The sequence below is a fragment of the Corvus cornix genome, chromosome 1A (assembly GCF_000738735.6).
Source record: "Corvus cornix cornix isolate S_Up_H32 chromosome 1A, ASM73873v5, whole genome shotgun sequence".
In the NCBI taxonomy this organism is placed as follows: domain Eukaryota; kingdom Metazoa; phylum Chordata; class Aves; order Passeriformes; family Corvidae; genus Corvus; species Corvus cornix.
In genome coordinates, this window is record NC_047057.1 from 40,882,423 (window position 1) to 40,903,557 (window position 21,135).

General features: G+C 35.0%; 1 protein-coding gene across 4 annotated transcripts in view; it reads left to right on the top strand.

Annotated features, from left to right (window-relative positions):
* LRRIQ1 (leucine rich repeats and IQ motif containing 1) overlaps nucleotides 1-21,135 on the top strand; it is a 104,714-nt gene that overhangs the window by 24,823 nt on the left and 58,756 nt on the right. For all 4 annotated transcript variants that reach the window (XM_019279921.3, XM_039571455.1, XM_039571456.1 and 1 more), the window contains 4 exons: nucleotides 581-745; nucleotides 7,758-8,234; nucleotides 10,209-10,347; nucleotides 12,794-12,913. In XM_019279921.3, the coding sequence (XP_019135466.3) occupies nucleotides 581-745; nucleotides 7,758-8,234; nucleotides 10,209-10,347; nucleotides 12,794-12,913 (901 nt within the window). The remainder of the gene's footprint in view (nucleotides 1-580; nucleotides 746-7,757; nucleotides 8,235-10,208; nucleotides 10,348-12,793; nucleotides 12,914-21,135) is intronic.

Here is a 21,135-nt window from a genome sequence, read left to right on the forward strand (position 1 = left end):
CTGTCCTGAATTCAGTATTTCAAAAGTAGGTATTTTTTCCTGTCAGGCGTATGGAATAGCATGTCAGTATATCTGGTATATGCAAATGGTAAAGGGAGTAGACTTGGCAAAGTTTAGTATTTTGTGCAGTTTTAAAGTTTAAATTTTTTTATGTGTCAACAAAATCAGTACTGTATCTTAATGCTGTGACTTAGTTTGCTATGTTGCCTACTAATCAAATGTATTACGGGTGCCTATGGACAAGTGTGTCAAATTTTCCCATTAAGGTTTGTATAGGTAAAAATTCTAGCTCTAGTGATTTGAGTCTGCTGCCATCGGCTTTCTTGGTGCCAGTATTTCAGCAGTGCTCTTTATACCAACATAGTATTAAGAAGTCTTGCTATGTCCTGTGTTTTATTCTTTATTTTATTGTTAAGTATAAATTCTTACTTAATATGTTAACATATGAAATAAGGACAAATACATGCAAATATTTAGAGAACTGTCTTCATGTTCTGTATTGTTATATTGTATCAATAAAATAGGTGTTTTAGCATAAGTATTTTTTCAAAGAACTAATTGTGATTTTTCTTTTCCTAAGGTCTTCCTTGTTGGAGGTCCTTCCTAGTTTACAATTGCTTGATGGTGAAATCTTAACCCATCAGACTGAAAAAATCAAAGCATCTGAATTAGGAACTTTTCTGGAACTTTGTCAAGCTCAAATTGAAGAAAATATTCAACTGAAAAAAAAGGCTGCTCAATTGGAGTATGTATTTATGTTAATATAAATTGCATTCAGAAATATTTTTTCATGTATTGTTACTGAAGTTCTTGTTGACTTACGAATTTTACTTACATTTTTTTGCTTAGAAATTTATTAGGATAAGAAAGAGATTAGAATCATGGACTTCAAAGGAAAATCTGTTTTAGACAGATACTAAGTTATGAGGGCCTTGAGTTTTGTTTCTTTAAATTTGAGAAAACAGGTGATTCAAAACCTGCAGTTAGTAGTAACTGAATGAATTCATACACTCAACTACAGTACAGTGTTATGCAGGAATAGTAGCTTAAATCCTGAAAGTTGTATAATCATATTATCATGATTTCCAACTTTAACTTAATCAAATCTAATATGGCTGTTGGTACAATATACTCTATTTTTCTTTCTCCATTTTTTTTTCCATGTGTATGTTATTCACATTCTAAATAATTGCAAAGGATTTGACCTCTTTTCTCCTAAGGTAGTGAATCAGATGGATCTGTTTACAGGTCTTTAATTTTGTCATACTTGCTACCTATATCACTATTACCATGGTTAGTTGTTCAGTAACTTCAGCTTAGACCATGCAAGTGGTAATTTATCACTTACAAATGCTATGCTTTAATTGTTTTGTAATATCTAAATATCTCAAACTTCTCATTTCTGCACGTGGTAATATTGAATGGTTTTTCCTTTTGTAGATGCTTTTCATTTCCTAGCAGGTTCACAATATCCTTGTAGTCCTTTGAATATCCAACTCACATTTTAATTTTTGGAAAAGTAGTTTTCTTGATTCTGCCAGGTGCTGAACATTATCCCAGAGCCAGTGAAACGTGGTGTTTTACAGTGTTTTAGTCTGAACTTTGCCTTGTATACTTTGTTGGTTTAGGAAAAGTATGCCATTTTTTTCAGAATCTGGCTATTTTGTGTTTGCATGTAAGCCTGTATATCCATGGTATCTTGTTACTAGCTAACAGTTTATTACAGTGCTGTATTATTGCAGCTTTTACTAAGATGCTATAAAATCTTCATAGCTCAGAACCGGATTACCTTGAAAAGAGGTTTGTATTAATGATTAGATAGGAATTAGTTGGGTGAAATTATATAGTGCAGTTTTCTATGAGAGATGTAATGTGTAAGTGACTCCTAAAAGTCATATGTTTCTCCATTAAACCGTCAAGATATGTCTTCTCCACTTCTGTGATTTTTGGCTTCTGATTTGCAGGTGGGAAGCTGATATTTCCTAATCTATTTACCATTGTGAAATGGTGTTCTTTCCTTCCTTTTTCATAAAAGAAAATAAAGCTCTCCTCTTCTATGGTTGAGAAGATTTTTCCACGTCTGGTATTTAGACATTTCATCATTATCCTTTTCCAGAAAAAATGCCAGTTTATAATTAGTATATGACTTGTGAGCAAACTCTAGTAGAATCTAAGGACCTAGCTTTCATATACATTTCTGCAGGATGGTAAAAAATGGGAGGGAAAGATGATATTCCTGAAATTTAATGGGTTTTTGTATTCTACATGAATGGACATAAGAAAGATAAATAAGAAACTTATTGGGTAATCAGTCTCAGACCATCCATTAATTATGAATAGTTAGTGTGTCATGCTACTTTCTGAAAGCTGACTTGTACTTCTAACATCTTTTAGCAAAGACTGGGAGCGGGAGATGATGGAGTGCACACTTACTGTGCTTGCAGACCACAAGTGTTCAAAGGCAATTGTTCACGTGCCTGAGGGGAGGACTACCAGTCAGACATAGGCAAGATGGGAGGGCAGGTCAACAGGAACCTTGTAAATTCAACAAGGACAAGTGCAAAGTTCTTTACCAAGGAAGGAGGTAAAGAGGAGGCCTTCTGCCCACTCCTGGGCTACTTGCTGAGTGGAAGAGAGAAGGCTTTGACTTTGTCAAAGCACTGTTCAGCAAAACATGAGTGTTTTATCAGTACAGTTGCAGTCGCAAATCTAAACCACAGCATTATATGGGCAACTGTAATGAGAATTTATTCGTTCCAGCCAGAGAGAGTACAACTGGACATTAAGAAAAACCTTTTCAGGGTGGGACAGTGATAAATTGCAATAGGCTGCCCAGAGTGGTTGTGCAGTCCTGTTCTTGGAGTTTTTCAAGACCTGACTGGATAAAACCCTGAGCAGGCTGGTCTGATTTGAGAGCTAACCCAGCTTTGAAGCAGAAGGTTGGACTAGAGACCTCCTGAGGTCCCTTCAATTGAGAATTTTTCTATGAGTCTATGTAAATTTTGAAAGGGAAATGTTTGAAAGAGCCTGCAGATGTTTGAGAAGAACAAGGTGGAAAGAGGTGATTATGTAAACATCTTTCTTGAATTTGTGGGTTTGGGTGAAGGGAGGGCAGGGAGTGTGGAGGAGGGAGGGTTGTGTATTTTTAAGATTTTGAGAATTCATTCATGATCTTTTAAATTGGTAACTTTGACATGATTGAAGCAAGTTGTATCAAATTTAGTCTTAAAATTAATTTCTTCTGTGTTAAAGCCATCTATCTTTTATTTTGACTGAAGTAAAATTGATGGATGACTTGAAAACTGTTGCAAACTGCAGTTCATAAAAGGAACTCTAAACAACTTGTTTGTATATAAACCTTAGCAGCATAGCTATTATACGTACATATTGCAATACTTGAATTAATGTGACATTGCTAAAGAACAGGCCAACAATAGAGCAAATGTCTCTCTGTTTCCCATCTTGCTAAGTTATGAGCCCCTGTAGGTGCGACCTCAAGTATGTAAGCTGCCAAAAGTAATCACTGCTTCCTTCCCTAATCTGTTTCCTGCACCACTGCTGCCCAGTTAAATTCTTTGTGCTGTTTCTTCCCAAAACTTCTTTGTTGTTGCCATGCTTAAGAATAAAAGTTATTTTAAAATTGAATTTCTCTATTCTAGTAAATGTTTTCTGTCACATAATCTTTAGATTACTTGGAATGAGTTATCATGTAAAAAAATAATATGACACTTAAGGCTGCAGCAATTTTTATTCAGTCATCAGATGTGCAGTTTTCTGGCTAGTGGAACTTGAATTTTAGAAGTGCTGTATGTATATTACAGTGAAAATGACAGGAATTTCATAAATGGTGTTGCGAGGAGAAAATATGTCTAAAGTGACCTGTTTCATGTGTTTGTAAGGGACTTTGGTAAGCTGCAGCTGAACATCAGTAATGATGTTCAACAGAAGTTTCCCTGAAGACATTAGATTATACCCTACACTATTGCAAACAAAAGCTCACATAAATTGAGGTGTACTATTTGAATATTCTGTGTATTATAATTATGAAAATCACAGTAGAGCCACAAAGGGAAAAACATGATATTAAGCAAGGTTTTACCTAGCACACAAACGAGGATAGGAAGGAGTAGAATATTGATTATGATTTAGCTGCAAGGGCCAGGAGAAAACTGCCATTCCCGATCAGAACTGTCTTGTTTTTTCCAAGCCTGTCCCTTTTGCCTCTGAGAGATTTGTTCTACTGACTTTTCCAGATTTACTGTCTCATTCTGACAAAATTATGCTCTTTGAATAACCAGGCAGCCATTGCAGGTGTGGTTGCAGTATAAAAATCTATACAAAATGTGTCAGCTCTACAAGCAAGCCTCTGCTGCCACTTTAAATTTCTTAAGTAGCAACATTTTTGCTGATATAAACTCCACTGGAAAGCCTTTAAGCATGAATAATTTGTCCTTTTCCATATCTGTTGAGTCAGCCTGTGCATGGATCCTTACACTTCCTAGCTGCTGCCAGTGGGGTTTACTCCTCCCCACCTCTACTCCTCCCTTGCCGAACACTGCATGGGAATTGAGGAGGGTTTGGTCTAAATTAACCAGGACAGCGATGGATACTCTTTCTGGATTGATGTGAGGACTGAAGTTGTAACAGTCATTAATAAATGCTTGACTTAAATTTCCTGACTTAATTTTTTTAGATTAAAATCTAATTCTAATGCTTTTATCTTTCCTCAAAGTGCCTGGAAGATGCTAGCACAAATAGAGAGGTATCTGGTAAAAAAAAAAAAAAAAGCTACAGGTAGCTTTTTGCTCTTAATATCTTTTTGTGAAAATAATATCTTGGTCTTTTATATCAGGGCCACTGGTCTAGCACATTTGTACAGTAACACAAGACTCATCCCTTGCTCTTCTGGCTTATTATCCCTTTCTCACACTGCAGGAGCAGTGGTTATGCTTTGTGGTTATGCTAAAATTTGCATATGGCATAAATCAGTTTCACTTGTTATGATCAAAATAAAGCCATGGGTAGCCAGGCAGCAACTGAACGTGAAGGAATATGCTGGTCAAAGCTGGAAGCCATAAAACTTCTTTTGTAGCAAGGCCACCATATTAATCTGCATTTCACTACATACTAAGCAGCCAGACACTATGGATACTGGTGTTTCCATAGGATAGTTCCATTTCTTGTTTTGTCTAGATGCTAATTTATGCTTAAAACCTTGGTCATATCTTAACCAAGAAGCAATTCCAGGTGTAGTGTGACCAGACCCCTTGACCGATAATTCTGGAAAAGGTCTGAAAGGCAAACAATGAATTTACATTAACTGAAAAGGAAATATTGTGGTATCAAAGATCTTAATAATGTCATATTTCTTACTTAGTCTTCACTCGTTCTTTGTATGGGTTTTTTATCATTAAAGAGGTAAACCAGTCCTGCATATTTTCCATTACAGCAGCTTCCTTTCTGTGATTTGAATAAACAATCTTCAGCAGCATGTCTCTTGTATCAAGAATGCTGTGCTATTGAGACACTTAGAAAGTAGCAGTGCATTGATAGGATGCCTGATATCCCTGTTCATTTAAGGAAACCACCAAGCTGAGACCTCGTACTCAGGCCCTGACGTAACAGTTGTCTGTGCACTGGAGCTTTACATTCGCAGGAGAACCTCAAACAAACTTACCAGGCCACTTCACTGCACATAAGTCTCTGACATATCACTTCACCTTCCTTTGTAGTTTCTTTAAACTTAAGCAAATCTGACTGCCTAAATCGCAAAACCACTGATACTGAGGGCAACCTAAAAATCCTGCAAAATTGAAGTATAGTTGTGGATTGCCGGGGAATGTATGGGAGAGGGTGCATGCCCACAGTGACAAGATGGTATTTTGCAGACACTGCTTGGAAAAACTGCCCAAAAAGCAGCCTCTGTGAAAAAACTAACACACGGTCCCTGGTCACCACAAAATTACTCCCTGCCTGAATTTTCATTTCCTCAGTCTCCCCTTTCATTTCTGCTTGAGCATTCATAGCCACTGGAAGGATGAAACAGCTGCTTGAGATACCTCTGCATCTGTCAAAGGGGAGGATTCACTGTTATGGTGGTTTGTTTTTGTTTCTTTCTGGTTTTTTTTGACAATGAACAAGGATACTCAGGTTATGCTTTTCATGCAAAAGTTTATTTTGCTCAATGTATGAAGCATTCTGGGGTTTTCTGCAATATTTTTATTTTTGTAAGCAAATAAACCAACAAAATAAAGCAAAGAAAAGGAAAAAACCAGGTAGGAGTAGATTTTTTTTCCCATATTTTTCTTTTTTTGTCTTCTCATATTATTTTTTGTAGAAATTTGGTAATGATCTTTTACCAAACTTATCTTTTTTAAATACTTGGACTAATTCAATATATTTAACTAAAGTATTTTACTAATGCTTTAAGTATTTTTTGTTAAGGAAATTGATATTCTTGCTATGTAGTATCTTAGATCCTTAAACAAATCTATAGATTGGTATAAATATCTTTAGGACTTGTCATATGTGTGGACTTAACAGGCACAGGAGCAATGTTGTGGAGTGGACAATCAAATGTGCTGCTGTTACACAGTGAGTTTTGTGCTTAAACTGTGTGGATCAATTTAGCCGTTCAGATTTTGTCCAATAGCACTGAAGTTGCACTAGCAGAGGAAGAGTTGGTATATTTTTTAACTCTTGTAATATTTGATTGATTATGTTCTTAAAAATCTAAAATAATCTTAGTTGAACTTTACTAGAGGATATAATTATAATGGTAAACAGTCCCTAATAAAACCTTATAAAAACTTCACCTTTAGAGAATGATGAACAGGAAGGAAAATTCTGTTATTCTAACTATAATTTTAGGACCTAATTTTTCCAGACTAACAAGAAAATTGATCTTATTTCTACTTTTTCACTTGGATTACTGACCTAGAATTGACTTTGTGCTCCTTTGAAATTAGCACTGGATTACAGATTTCTGCATCTATCTATACTATTAAAGGAAAATGTTTTCATGATTCCAGAAATACCTTCTACCTAATAAAATGGTCAAACACCATCCAAAGTACAGACAGCCATCTGAATCTGTAACAATTAGTTCATATTTACTCTTACTTATCCTCATCATTTAGATAGCGTAACACAAAGAACTAATGAGAGCCAGACTTCATAGATTAGTGTCGCTTCAGTCTAGCACTTTCCCTTATATTGATAAAAACTTCTGTACTTAAAAGTTTGTGTTTTCCTGAATTTTCCTTAGACATTGTGGTTTGTTGCTTTGAATCTAAGTTTGGGTTTTGTTGCTTTAGTTCTTATCTAAATTTTAAAATTACTGTTATTTTTATATGAGCTTTCATAGTTCCCTGGTAAAATTGGATTATTATGGCAAAATTGCCTCAAATCCTCTAAAAATTTGGGCTTCACATGCCACTTACCACACAGAAAATTAATAGTGAAATGCATGCCCTAATGCCTATTTTAAAAAGACTGAAAACTTTATTTAAAAAAATACAGTCTAAAATCAGAAATATGTGTGATTATATTTTAAATATGTCCAAAAAAAAGACAAATGCTATCAAGATTTATAATTACTGAAACTGGATTTCCAATCAGAGTAATTGCTCTTTGCTGTAAGAATATGGAAACATGTAAGAATACTTGAAAATACAAGCTATTTTAGAAAATAATAGGGGAAAATTTTTTAAAGCATTCTAACAGACAGATAAAAACATTTTTTTCTTTTTTTTCAGAATTACCTCTTCTATTGATTCTGCACTGGGACAATGCTGGTATTTTAATCAGCTGATGAAACTTAGTATTAAACATCGATATGTACATGAGTACGGTGAACTAAACATTACTGACAGAGATGGACCAGAAGCGCTTCAAAATCATTTAAAACAAACATCCACTGGCTGCCTACAGGAAAATAACCTCTTTATCATGGGTGTGACAGAAAATAAACAGGTCTTGTTGGATCCTTCCAAAAGATGGATTACTACTGGCGATATTCAGGCCACATTCATTAACTCCTCCATACCTGTGCACCAGAAGGAAAATAGAGGAGATCAGAGAGTGAAGCAGAAGAGCACAGAATCTTGTATTAATTACAGTGGGGAGAGCAAAGGCAACAATAATATGTCAAGCCAACTCACTTTGCAACAGGCAGTGATAGTAGCAAGTGATACGGGAAGAAATCTCCAGCACTTTGGGAATGGTACAGAAAGGTAAGATGGATGTCAGGTTGCTTTCAAATCAATTATACAGATAGACAATAGAAGTGAGGATTTCTTGTTTAAAACAGAGGCACAGAATTTGTAAGGTAATATTTTTAAGCTTATTAGACAATAAAGAGTTATATTAAGGTGTTGCCTACTAGGCTTCCATATTAACAATTAAGAATCCTTTGTGATATTCTCCCAGTTGGTATATTAGGATATAGATATTTATGTACTTCAAATAATGTTAGGACACCAATTCAATGGCACATACAGAGTTAGGAATGCAAATGCCAAATGTTTTGCAGAAACTTTGGAGGAGATTAACTAGAAGCTAGTATAAGGGCTTTTAACCAAAATTATTCATTAGACATTCAAGATTAATCTGTGTAGACTTTATAGTCAGTACTGTTTAGAAGGCAGGTGGAAAAATTGCTTGAGTCTACCATCCTACTTCCTTGATTTAGGCCAGTCGCCTGCTGTTGTGATGACTGAAGAGCTAATGGCCTGCCCTGCTTTTGGTACTCCTCCAACATGCCTTAACCTGCTTCTTAAAAGTAGAGGCAGGGGTGAGAGGCCAGTTCAGCTTGTTCTGTGCCCCCAGATTTTCTTCTGCATGAAACAGACTGGTATATTACCACTTTGGAATGTGTTTGCTGCTGATTTGTATGGTTCTGGATGTACAGACGGGAAACAGAAGCTGATTTTTTTGCAGTAAATCGTCAAGAATTGAGTTAAAATTTCATAAGAATTCAGTTTCAAAAGCAGATCTCTTGAGAACACTATGAAAAGCAAGCATGGCAGGTGTGCTTCTTTGAGCTGTTTAGGCTTACGGTAAATAGAAAACAGGGCTTAGTAGGTACTTAAGGCACTAATAATTGTCATAAAATTTATGATTAAGGAAGACCATGCAATTCATGATCGCTTCTCAGCAAGCTGAAAGCAAGAATACAGTAGTCTATTGCATAAGATGAATATGTCAAAAAAATTTTGAAATTGTTCATTTAGTTTTTAGTTAATGTTTTAAATGAATTCTGTAAGTGGTTTTGGAGAGTTCTCTTCAAAACAGAATGCAAAAAAATTTTTGTCTTTGTCTTGACCTCTTAAGTGTGTTTTTTTTTTTTGTTTTTTTTTTTTGCTGACTAGTACTCCTCTATTTAAATAGATGCACTGCACAAGGAAAGAAATTACATAAAGATTGGGGGAAATATAGATGTTTTTTCTTTAATCCACTATCCAATTGAAATGAGTATTTTGTGGAGAAAAGGATTCCAAGACAGTAGAGTCATAATCCAGAGCTGACAATGTACTTTTTCTCCATGAGTATGAATTAGTTGAACATCCATTTAGAAATCTGAATCTAAATAGAAATCTAAATAGTCTGTACTTAGTGCTTGTTAAAAAAATGAGCAAATTAGAAAATGTAGACATATAACCAGTGGTCAGTAGTCTTAAATTAAAGTCTAAAAGCAGGCAAAAGATGAAATTCCACTTTCTGTGTTTTTCCTGTCAGCTCCATTGGAAATACCTGTTTCATGCAGTTTTCAGTATTTATCCTTCTTTAGTGCTTGGTGTTTGTTTCTTTGGGGGTTTTTTGTTGGGTTTTCTTTTTATTTTTTTTTTAATATGGTCAGTGTAAATAAGTACACCCCTCCAATAATTTATTCAGTCATTGTTACACCACTTCTGCTCCTAACCCCTCCTTTGAGGACTCTTCCTCTGCAGTGATTCTTCACAGAACAGAGCCCAATGGAGATTAGTCCTTAGATGATTGTATTTCAGAAGTTATGTGATGTGAATATCCTCCAGTGTTTCTGAACATATATGTCATTTCTGGATTGTAATTTCTTGTTTAGTGGCACAGCTTTTCATTTGCCTCAAAGCACAGTGCTATATGTTTCACGGTTAAAGTTTGGCAGATATGATAATCCAGTTGTACTGGTGAAGCTATGTGAGTCATAAAGGTATTTATTTCTCCATGAGACTACATATGGCAGCATCCTTGATCCAGTCCTTCTGGAGGCAGTACCAGACTCAGAGGAAAAATAAATGCAATAAAACAGAAAATCATCAGTTTATAGAAACTTTGAGACAGAAACATGAAGCTGCCACAGTAATCCAGGTTGGTTTATGGTATTTTCTTTACTTATTTTGTATAACAAAATTGTATAACAATAACAAAAAAATCTTTATAATTTTGTGTACTTGTCATCTTCTATTTTTGCTTATTATTTTATTAATAGTTTCATAATGAAACATTTTTTGTTTTATTTAATCAGTATAAGCTTGATGTTTATGAAAGAGATACTTCTTTGCAAAAAGTTGTATAGAAACATAAAAATATTTTCCCTTTTTTCACCAAGTATTTCCCTGAATTATTTTTACTTGATTTAATTCTAATATTATGCTTGAGAGATCCTATGCCCGTGTTCTTACCGGGGCCATTCTATGCTATGAAACTGATGGAGGCTGTGTAACTAATTCATCGTGTCTGATGTGTATGTGACTAAATAATCTTCCTGCCTCTTCTATCCTACCTATCCATTTCTTTCTTTCTCTTCCCATCTCCAAAACTCAGGATTGCTTTATCTGCATTGTCCTTGGGAACAGACTGTGGCCTAGTCTGTCCTAGGGTAGATACTGAGCTAATAGCAATTAAACAGAATGTATTACTATGGGCAAGAGTTGAAGTCCATACCTTGACTCTGTTTAGTTTGGCAACCAGATATAGTATTTGCCTGCCAAATTGCCAAGGTTCATGGGGTTTTTTTTCTACATTTTGAAGCAAATCAACTCTTTTGATTTCATTTTCCAAGTTAACTTGGAAACATTCCATACAGTAAGTTTTACATAAAAATTTCAAAAGTGACAAAGTGATTTAGAAGCAAAAATTTGTTATTGGGGTTTATTGTGTAGTTAGCATATTAATAATTGATTTCCATAAACTTATTTAATCAATTTTTGAGCTTACTTATGTATTTGACCTCTACTATATATTAAAGTGGTGAGTTTAATAAATTTATGTAGTGATTAATATGTGCTTCCTTTCATTTATTTCAAACATGATAATTCCCAAAGTGAATGTGAAAATAAGTCTTTTATTATTTATCTTCTGTGCATATTAGATTTTTAGATCTCTCATACATCCATCTTTACATGCACTTCTTGAAAATAAAATTTTAGTCTGTTCAGTCTCTTCACATTTCTCTGTAATTCTTTTTATCGTATCGTCCCTCTCTGAACCTTTACCACAATCAGTTACAATCTTTTTTAAAGAAGGAACAAGAACTGAATTTTATAGGCAGATATAAAATGAATTTGTACAGAATGAAAGTTTTTATCTTGTCTCTTAAAAACTACTAAATGTAATTTTTCTTTTTGATCATGACTCAGCACTGACCTGGTGCTTTCACAGATCTGTGTTAGCAGCTGCCTTACAATTTAGCTTTCTGCATATATCATTAGGATTGCTTTTCTCCTTTGAATCTGTAAGAACTAACTGTCTTTGTTGAATGAAATATATTTGTCATTTGATCACTCAGTAATATCAGGATATTTTATCCGGATGCTTATGAAGGTCTGTAGGAAAATAACAACAATGAAATGATAAGAAAGCAGTTCTAATGCATTTAATAATTTTATAATAATTAGGAATTATGTGTATAAAATAGTAACATATTCAATAATTTGTGTGGTTAGACAAACTTTTTCTAAAAATTAATAATCTAGATGTTAAACCAGAATATGAGATTTACCCTTCCTATTTCAGTGCCTTCATTGCAGATCTGTTAGATATGTACAACACCACTTCTTTCATGACAGTGAGAATTTTTTGCATGGTGTTTTAAACACTTGGGGCATCTTGAATTCTAATGTTGTCAAATACTGATTTGGGGGAAAATTGCTGTTTTGAATGTAGTTTTCTTAATTCTGTCTATCTCATTTTGATCTCTGATGTGTTTTTGCTGGATATGATTCTATGCTTGGCATGTGTTCCTAACACCCTTCCTTGTTTTCTAGCACTTTAATTCCTAAAGTGCTCCTTTGTCTTAGACATGATTATGCTGCTAATATTTTTTTTAAATAAAGGTATTAGACAGTTAAGAAAGAGTAACTGACCTAGGTCAATTACATCAGATGTCTCCAAGAATTACTACTTGTAAAGTATAAGACATTTACTACAACTGTATTTTTATTCTCAGTAATTTGAAAGTTGACACTTGGGTTTTTCTTATGTAGCCTTTCCTTTCAGTTTATAATAGTCCCTGAAGGAATTGTCAAATAATTAATTAGTTGACCTCTACTTTTTAGAGGTTTGTAGTTGAGGGAGTTGCAGGATTCCTTTCTGCTTACTTGTGGAGAGCCTCTTGAGTACTCTAAGCTTTAGACATATTCTGGCATTTAATTTGTCTTGTAGTTTTAAATGTCACATAAAGTTCAAAAAACAGATCATTGAGCTATTAAACAAAGGCCCAAGATGTTTTATCTTCCTAATGGGATAACATAGAGAATCTGGATTTGGGTTTGATCTATGGCTATGTATAACATGCTTTGAATTTTTTGTTTAGGCATTTTGGAAGGGTTTTCTTTTGCGAAAGAAACTGGCCAGTGCTCTTGCAGATGTTACAAGTGATGAAGTGGAGGATGAATATGAGGAGATAAATGTGGACGCTTTCACGTTTTCTGAAGTAAGCATAGTAATTAGCATAAAAGCTTCACTATTCTTCTTAAACAATCATGTCGGTGTTGGAAATAAAAGAAATGGAAAGCACTACCAAGGCTAGAATTAAGACTTTGGATGTCCAGAAATAAAGAAGCATTTCTTATATACAGCTGATTTAAATGTATTTGTCTTGGATTAACTGCTTCCTGCTCTTTGAGATGCTCTGGTAGTTACTGTGCTATTAATGTCTCACCCACTGTAGAACCCCATATATTTTTACAGCTAAAGGGCAATCAAATGAAAATAAGGAAACAGTTCCTTTTGTTCCAAAGTTTTTATCTTTTTAGTATTTTAGTAGCAAATTATAATGTCAGCAATATTTTAATGTGTATTTTTTTCATTTTCATGACAGAATGAGAACAATTTAGAAAGTACTGCAACACTGAATGTCAGCTATATTCCAGTAAAAAGAACATATCCCCAAAGCAAGAGGTGAAGCAGGGTTATTATCTTATGTGTAGTGTGCTAAAAAGATCACACAAGTTCAAATATAGTAGTAAGTTATGAAGAGAAGCATGGTTAAATCAGAAAAAAAGCCCAAACCCCACATTCAGCAGCTCTGTTCTGCACAGTAGCCAGAAATTATTACTAGTTATTTTTACAAGTTATATAGAGTTTAAAATGCTCTTTCAGTTTCAAAAGGATTGAAATTGGATCAGAAGTTTCCATTCTAAGAAATAAAAATAGGCTCCAGAGGAATTTGAGGAATAACATCATGTTCAAGGCTGAATTTAGCTATACTTAGGTAAAAAATAAAAATGTCTATGGGATCAATATTGCCGTTCAGTAAACAAGAAAAAGAATCTTTAAAGAAATTTTTTCTTTATAGCCTCAAAAGACAGTGTATATGGGAAATTCTAGACCCAGTATGCATAGTAAATAGTAAGGCAGCTGTGGTGACAAATACATCTATGTATTTGTCTGGAGAACTGCTTTCTCTACTTGTTCACATTCATTGGCTGCCTTTTTTTTTTTTTTTTTTTTAATGCTTTCAGGTAAAGCAAAGAAAACTGACAGCAATGTGGCCATTTGAGACCTAAGAGGATATGACTAAGATTTTTTATCATGAACCCTTGTCTCTGAATGTGCTTTTTCAGCTGCCGTGTCTTTGCAAGAGCCATTTATCAATATTCAACTGTAATTTTGCAAAAGAGATATATGCAATAGCCCTGCTACTGGCAAGACCGGGTCCCATTTATAATCTGGTGTTTGCACGGATCTTAGAGAGTTATGAAATCAAGTATGTTGTTGGTTGTTGCAATGCAGTTTACAGTTGATCAGTCTTTGGTCATCTGATATCAAGCTTCTTTTGCCAGCTCCTCCCCATAGAAAATAGCTGGGCTTTCTATGAAATTATTACCAATGAGTTGATGACTTAGGGCAATTTTATTTTTTTCTTCTCCTTTTCAGCAACTATTTTAAGGTACATTTTCAGAATTACTGCTTTATTTAAGGGCATGCAAAAGGTTTGAAGCAGAAGTCCCAAGAATCATTTGGTAGACGGGAAACGTGTGTGTGTAAACATAGAGATCTGCCTTAAATTTTAGAATTTTTTTCTTTTTAATTTGAAATACATATACAAAACAGTTTCATTCATTGATGTTCTCTGATCCCTGGCTTCTTTCTAAAATAATAAAAAGCAGAATGTTGAAGGTTTTATTTTGTCACACAGGAAGGAAGTATCTGTTCATATATTAAAAGAAGGAGAATATCCTGTTTCGAATTACTCAGCCAGTAGGCCAGAGTTTTACACACCGTAATTCAGTTGAGCCATTCTTGTGTCTCTCTGGCCCAAATAACTCTGTTATGTTTGGGTTTCATTTTTTTTTAATTGCTTAACTGAAAACTACGTAGACAATTTTGTTCCATCTTTCTGTCATCAAGACAGTTGCATTTGGGCAGATGTTCCTGAGGCCAAGGAGAAAAGGAAGGGGTGGAGAAGGTGGGAAAAAGAAGGCCAGCTCCTTTCAGAGAGATTTGTACTGTATCACCCTCTGGTGTTGCCACACATTTCTTTTTTTTTGTTTTGTTTTTTAATCCAAATTATTATTGAGTTTATTAGGAATGAAATAAAACATGGGTTTAGGGAGAAATTCTCAGGAAGTGTTTAGGTTCAGATGATGACAGGTGAATCATGAGCTGACATTTTAATTTGCCCAGCAGGCTCAAAGGCTGAACTGTGGATTGATGTCAAATAAGTTACTCAAGCCCTTAGCTTCTTGTGATGAAAAATATAAGAACATCTATTTTCTACAGGGCAGTGTATATGATAAATTTGCAATGTATATGTCTGTGAATGTTCTTTTTTCAGTGAGTGAATATTTCAATGTTCAACATTGATGATTGTAACTAGAATTATATCCTACAATATTTGTCATATTTTTTTCTTTTCTTTCTCTTTTTTTTCAAGTGTATATGTTGTCTGTGCTGAAGAGTTTGATTTTAAGAAATGTGTGGTGTAACTATCCTGGGCATACACCTCTGCTCTATCTAGCCCAGACTAGCTACTCAGTACTAGGTTGCCTGTTTCCATGTGTCTGTAGCTGTTTCATTCTCTGCAGTTGGGTAATACCAAACCATGTGGACTTCCTACTTCTGGAGAAACAAGCAGCAGAATCTTGGAACAGTCTATGCTTCCTATTCCTTCCTTTCTGGTCTCAGTGTTTATAGCAAAGTGCTGAAACAGAGCCAAGTAATGACACATGGTATCAGTGGCTATCTGTTGTGTCTCAAACAAGTGTGTAGGGAGGACTACATATTGCTGGGCTAAGAGATCCCATATGCTGGGGTTTGAAGGAAGAGAAAAATATTTGGATACCATTTTGTACTGCAGATTTCACTGTTCTATAGGGTGAGTGAAATGAGAGAGAAGGGCAGAAAAACCTTTCCTTATCACAAACTAATACAAATTTATTAAATCTTGTCTAAAAGCTTTTTAAATAGTTCACTATTTTGTGTTGTGGTCATTGTTTAGGTTTTTCTTATACTGTTATGTAGATTTGAGTCATAATGATTTTATTCAGTATTATCTAATGTTGTACAAAATCACTGTGCAAGCACCTATTTAAACCACTTGTAAATATCAGTGCAATAAATCACTAGGCACCAGTCTTCATGAAAAAAATGTTTATTATCTTCATTATAAACTCGCTGTACCCAGTGTTCCATGGAAGGTGAGGCTGTGAAATAGCACGGGAGAAACCCTAGTCTTTGACAAAGATTTTCACTTCATTTATGCCCTTTGAATGATAGTATATTTTTAGTACAAGTTAAACTCCATATCACGTGAAAAATTGATTGCATGCGATTGGGCTAGAGGAATGGCCTTTATCTTTCTAACAATAGCATGAATATTAGTCATTTCACCTGAACCATTGCTGATACCTTCTTGTGTTCATTCATATCAGCTCCCATACGTTGCCAAAGACATTCGGAGGCAATTGATGGCAGTAGTGTTTTGTGTCTCTTTGATTGTGCAATGTCAAACAGGCTATCCCAGATGACATGAAAGATCTGGCCAACAGATGTTTCACAAAGTATGAGCCTGATATTTAGTGATATCTTCACGTCTTTCATGTGGACTTTGGAGAATTCCAGCCTACATGCTCCGGAAGGCTGATCTTAAGGCAACCTTTCATCAGCAGTCCATCCGTGTAGCAAACGATCTACAAGGCAGAGCTCACTTCACCTCTGGTGGATGAAATCTGACAGCACATTTGCTTGACACAGCTCTTACTTTCTGTACTATCTAAATATCAGTATTGTTGTTTTCTTGATGTAAATATGATGTGAGCCAGATGCAAAATGTCTAAACTTGCCAAGGTGTCAGGAAGCTGAATAAATTAAATATGATGAGGTTTTAGACAATTCTTTACCCTAAGCAATGACCACTGAATAAACATATGGACACATTCTCATCAAGAGAAGTATCAATATTGATGATTACATGGCAAACTAAGTAAGTACTCTATTTTAAAAACTTCATTTTTAATTCAATTTAAATCACTTTAGTCATACCTTTTCAAAAAGAAAGTCACTTTTTAAGTTGCAATGAAGTTAAAAAGAAATCCATCGCTGTTCATCAAAAGAGATAACAGTGTTGCCCTGAGACAGAGTGTTGTTCTTTTTCTGAGCTTGATTATGTAGATTTTTTTAAATTCCAGTCTTTTTGATGGCTTTTGAAATTATTGTTCAGGAGTTTCCTTCCCATTTCTTTTTGCATATCTACACGCAGACACATAGCAATTCCTAATTTTTTGCTTGCCTTCCACAGCAGGTAGGTAGCAGTTTTATTTTTCTTTCTTCTCATTTTTTCTTTTCTGAGGGGTGGGAAGAATAAGAACTAGCTCATGTGTGCTAACTCTTAATAAATAAACAGTAATTAGAACAACATTGTCCTCATGTCTCCCATAAGGAAATTTTCTTATCACATGTCCAAACTAGACCCATATGATGTGTTTTGTTTTCTTTTCTGATAATCCTTCATGATGTGGTTTGTCTCAGACTGGGAGCTTATGATTGTGAGCTTGTGACAGTGATTGCTGTTTTCTGGCTAGTGCCAGGAAATAAGTGTAGCCCATGGATTAGAAGGTCCCCATAACATTTCTTGTATCTTGACACTCTTATGTATGTCTAGATCCTGTAATTGCTTATAAATGTCAGATCAGCATCTGGCTTTTCTGTATTGTATGCAGCAAAGAATATGATCCTTTTTTCACCAAATTTCACATAAAGTTACAGTGTTGTAGAAAAGCAAAAAAGTATCTTAAAAATTTCATTAGATCCATCCCCTTCTTTTAAAAAGGAGTAAAAAACTCTCTCCTCAGCAATATATTGGAGGATCAATCTTTTTTTCATGAGTGTTTATCAATAATCTCTTGATATGCTCCTGTTGCTTCAGCTGCTGTGTTAATGGATGGTTATTCATAGTCTGTGGCTTCAGCAGGTGCATAAAACTTCTACCTCTTTCAGCGGTGCTGCTTATCTCATTTTCTAGTTGTCTCATAGGTATTCTGGTCTTAGAAGTAGGTTGTTGCAGTCAGTACCTGAAAAAAAACCGCAACCACAGCTACCAAAGGCTGTTGCTAACACTCCAGCTTCACAGCTCGTGCAGAACGTGCTCTGGTTGCTTTCTGGCCTTCCACCATGACATCTCAGTTCTTCCTACCACCTGAAATGCTGTTAATTTTTAAAGAGAACTTATCTTCATGACTTGTCTCTATCCAGTTCTTGGTTAAATAGCCGGATTCAAACAAATACTTCCCAAAGGAAAGCCTACTAGTGATGCATGGCACTACAGATATAATTTGGAACCTATATATAGCAAATGTTACAGTATTTTTATAAATTCCATTTAGCTTCTATGGCATACCAAAGGATAGTGATATCATTAATTATAATTCCTAGTCTTATATCTCTAAAGACAAACTCAAGCATCAAAATTGAATAAGCAAGGAAAGCAATGGAAAAATGTATGTAGGTGAAAAAAGCTTTAGTTCTCTGAAGTTTGTACTCCCTACAGTAGCCTCAGAGGAAAATTGTTCTAAGCCAAAAGCATCATTATAAATGGGAGCAATAATACAGTCATAAGTTCTTTTAAATGAGAACATCTCCATCTGGAGTCTCTTGAAAGCTGAACTAAGGATCTCTAATCATTGAGTATATCTTCCCTAAGTTCTTTAATTTTTGTGTAATGTTGAAACTGATGTTATAGTATAGATATAGGCTGTGTTTAAAATACCTACTTAAATGTCTAATATTTAGCATGTTCACATACATTGATTTCCATTAAAAAAGATTTTTTAGTAGTCCCTATTTAAAAATTTCAGGAGCTAACCTATTTGATTGGTCTGTGCTCTGTGAGAAGAAGCCATTGATGCAGTAATATTATTACTGAGTTAAATTGCAGTTCTTATGAAGGAACCAAAGAGGAACGTGAGATGTCAGCTTCTGTCATCCTCTACACATATATCTCTGCATGTCTTACTGCCTGGAGCTTAAAATCCTTTTGGTTTAGAAGAAAGGAGATGTTATCCAGTTGCAGCACAGTTTAAGTCCCCTGAACATATGTAAGTCCAAGGGAACAGATAGGATGCATCCAAAGTGGTTGAACAAGCTGCCTGATGTCATTTTGAGGTTACTCTCTATCATCTTTGAAAGATCACAGCAACTGGGGAGGTTACTGGTGACCAGAAAAGGGCAGACATCACACCAATCTTCAGAAAATTCAAGAAGATCCAGGGAACTAGAAGCCATCAACATTATCTCACTTTCTGGGAATACTTGGTGTAAATACATTCAGAAGCCATTTCTAAACACATGAAAGGTGATTGTGAGAATCCACATGGGTTTACCAAGGACTGATCCCTTTATTTGTTTTCTGTCACAAGGTGAATGGCACTATGAGTAAGGGGAGTGCAGTGCATATTGCATGCCTTTACTTTAGCAAGGCTGTTGACTGTCTCCCAGAGTCTTATTCCCAAAATTTGTTGAGGTATGGCCCAGAAAAGTAGGCAACAAGGTCACTGACGAATTGACTGCAATGCCAGGCTCAAATGGTTGTGTTTTGTCGTGCAAAATCCAACCTGTGGACAATAATTAATGGAGCCCATAATGGATGGTAGGGAGACCAAAATAGTAAAAAATTTAATTTGGTACCTGTATGATGGAACACAATGCAATCTCAAATGTGCAGATGACACTGTATTGAGGGCAGTGGTTGGTATGCTGGAGGATCAGGGTGTTCTTTAGAGCAGTCTGCACAGGCTAGATAGACAGACTGACCAGAGCCTCATAATGTTCAACAAGAGCAAGTGCAAAGTCCAATATATTGGCAATACAGTTGGCTAAGATCTGACTTTCTATGAAGCAGTCCCACAGAAAAGGATGTGCGGTCATAATGGACTTTTCATGCAATTGTTTAGTTTCTAACAATGTAAACAAAGAATGGTAAAAACCCCAAAAACCTCATATGCTATTATACAGTCTTAATTTAGCTAAAAACTGTTTATGTTTAGTTTGTCTTAGAATAGAGTGAGCTAAGGATTCCTAAATGCTAAATACTGTCCTAGTACTCACTTTAGTATTTTTTTTTTGCTTGACAAATACTTAGAAACTTTTTTTTTTTTAATATGGAAATAGGTGTAGCTATTGATCATTTCATAAACTAGGAAAACATCCCAAAGAATCAGCTTCTTTCCAAAGAGTATCATTACATGTCCCAAAAGATTTAAGGTGTTGAGAACACAAGTAGGAATGAACAAATTTAAACTTGCAGATTCATTTGTGGATAGTTTATTTCAAGTAGAAGAGACACTGCTAGAGACATATAAGGAGGGCAGTATAAGTGAAGCTGAGAGATGATTTAGACATACCTCTTTAGAATTAATGATTTTGTAGTGTAATTAGAGGTTTGTTAGCATAAATTTCAAAAAATTCTGTTTATAACTCAGCTCTCTTTTGCTCTTTAGCTTCCAAATCCTTTTTGTTCTTGTTTCTGAAACGGGGGCTTTTAAGCAAAAAGGAAAAGTTGTTTTGAAATTTAATCAAATCTTTCATGTGACCTGAACTTTGAAACATGTTAAAGGTTAAATGACTATAAACTTGTGACTAGTCTATTTTTTATTACCCTGTGCTTCTGCATGACTTCCCTTCTTTAGACAAAACTGCAAGCTGAAGCACAGCTTTCTTTTCTTATTTTGTTTTAGTATTCATTACCTGAGCTGGATAGAATATTTTGGGTTATGTTCCTTCAAAATTGGGTATTCTTTGAATGCAGGGTATTTAAGGGGTGGGTTGGAGGTGTTCCTTGGCTGGTTTTTTTTTAAAGTTTTTATCTCATTGCCCTTTGAAAGTTTTGTTTCTTTGTTTTCATGGAAGTACAAAAACTTGGGAAAAGATTTATAGAGACATAGCAGCAAAAATTCATGTCATGTGCCAGAGTCAGAGAGGGGAAGTCCTGTTGTCATTTTAATGGAAAAAGACTATATCTGGGGTCTTAGACCCATTTTGAGGGGTGGCCTGAAGGTTCCAGGATCTTGATGTTAATTGAGATGGGTGGGGGTTTACATCTCAAAAGATTTTCAAGCATACATTTCTGATGCTGAGTTGAACAATGTCGAATCTCTGAAGCTGAGGTTGCCATTTACCCATCTGTACTTTTTATTCCTGTATTCAAAGAAATGATAC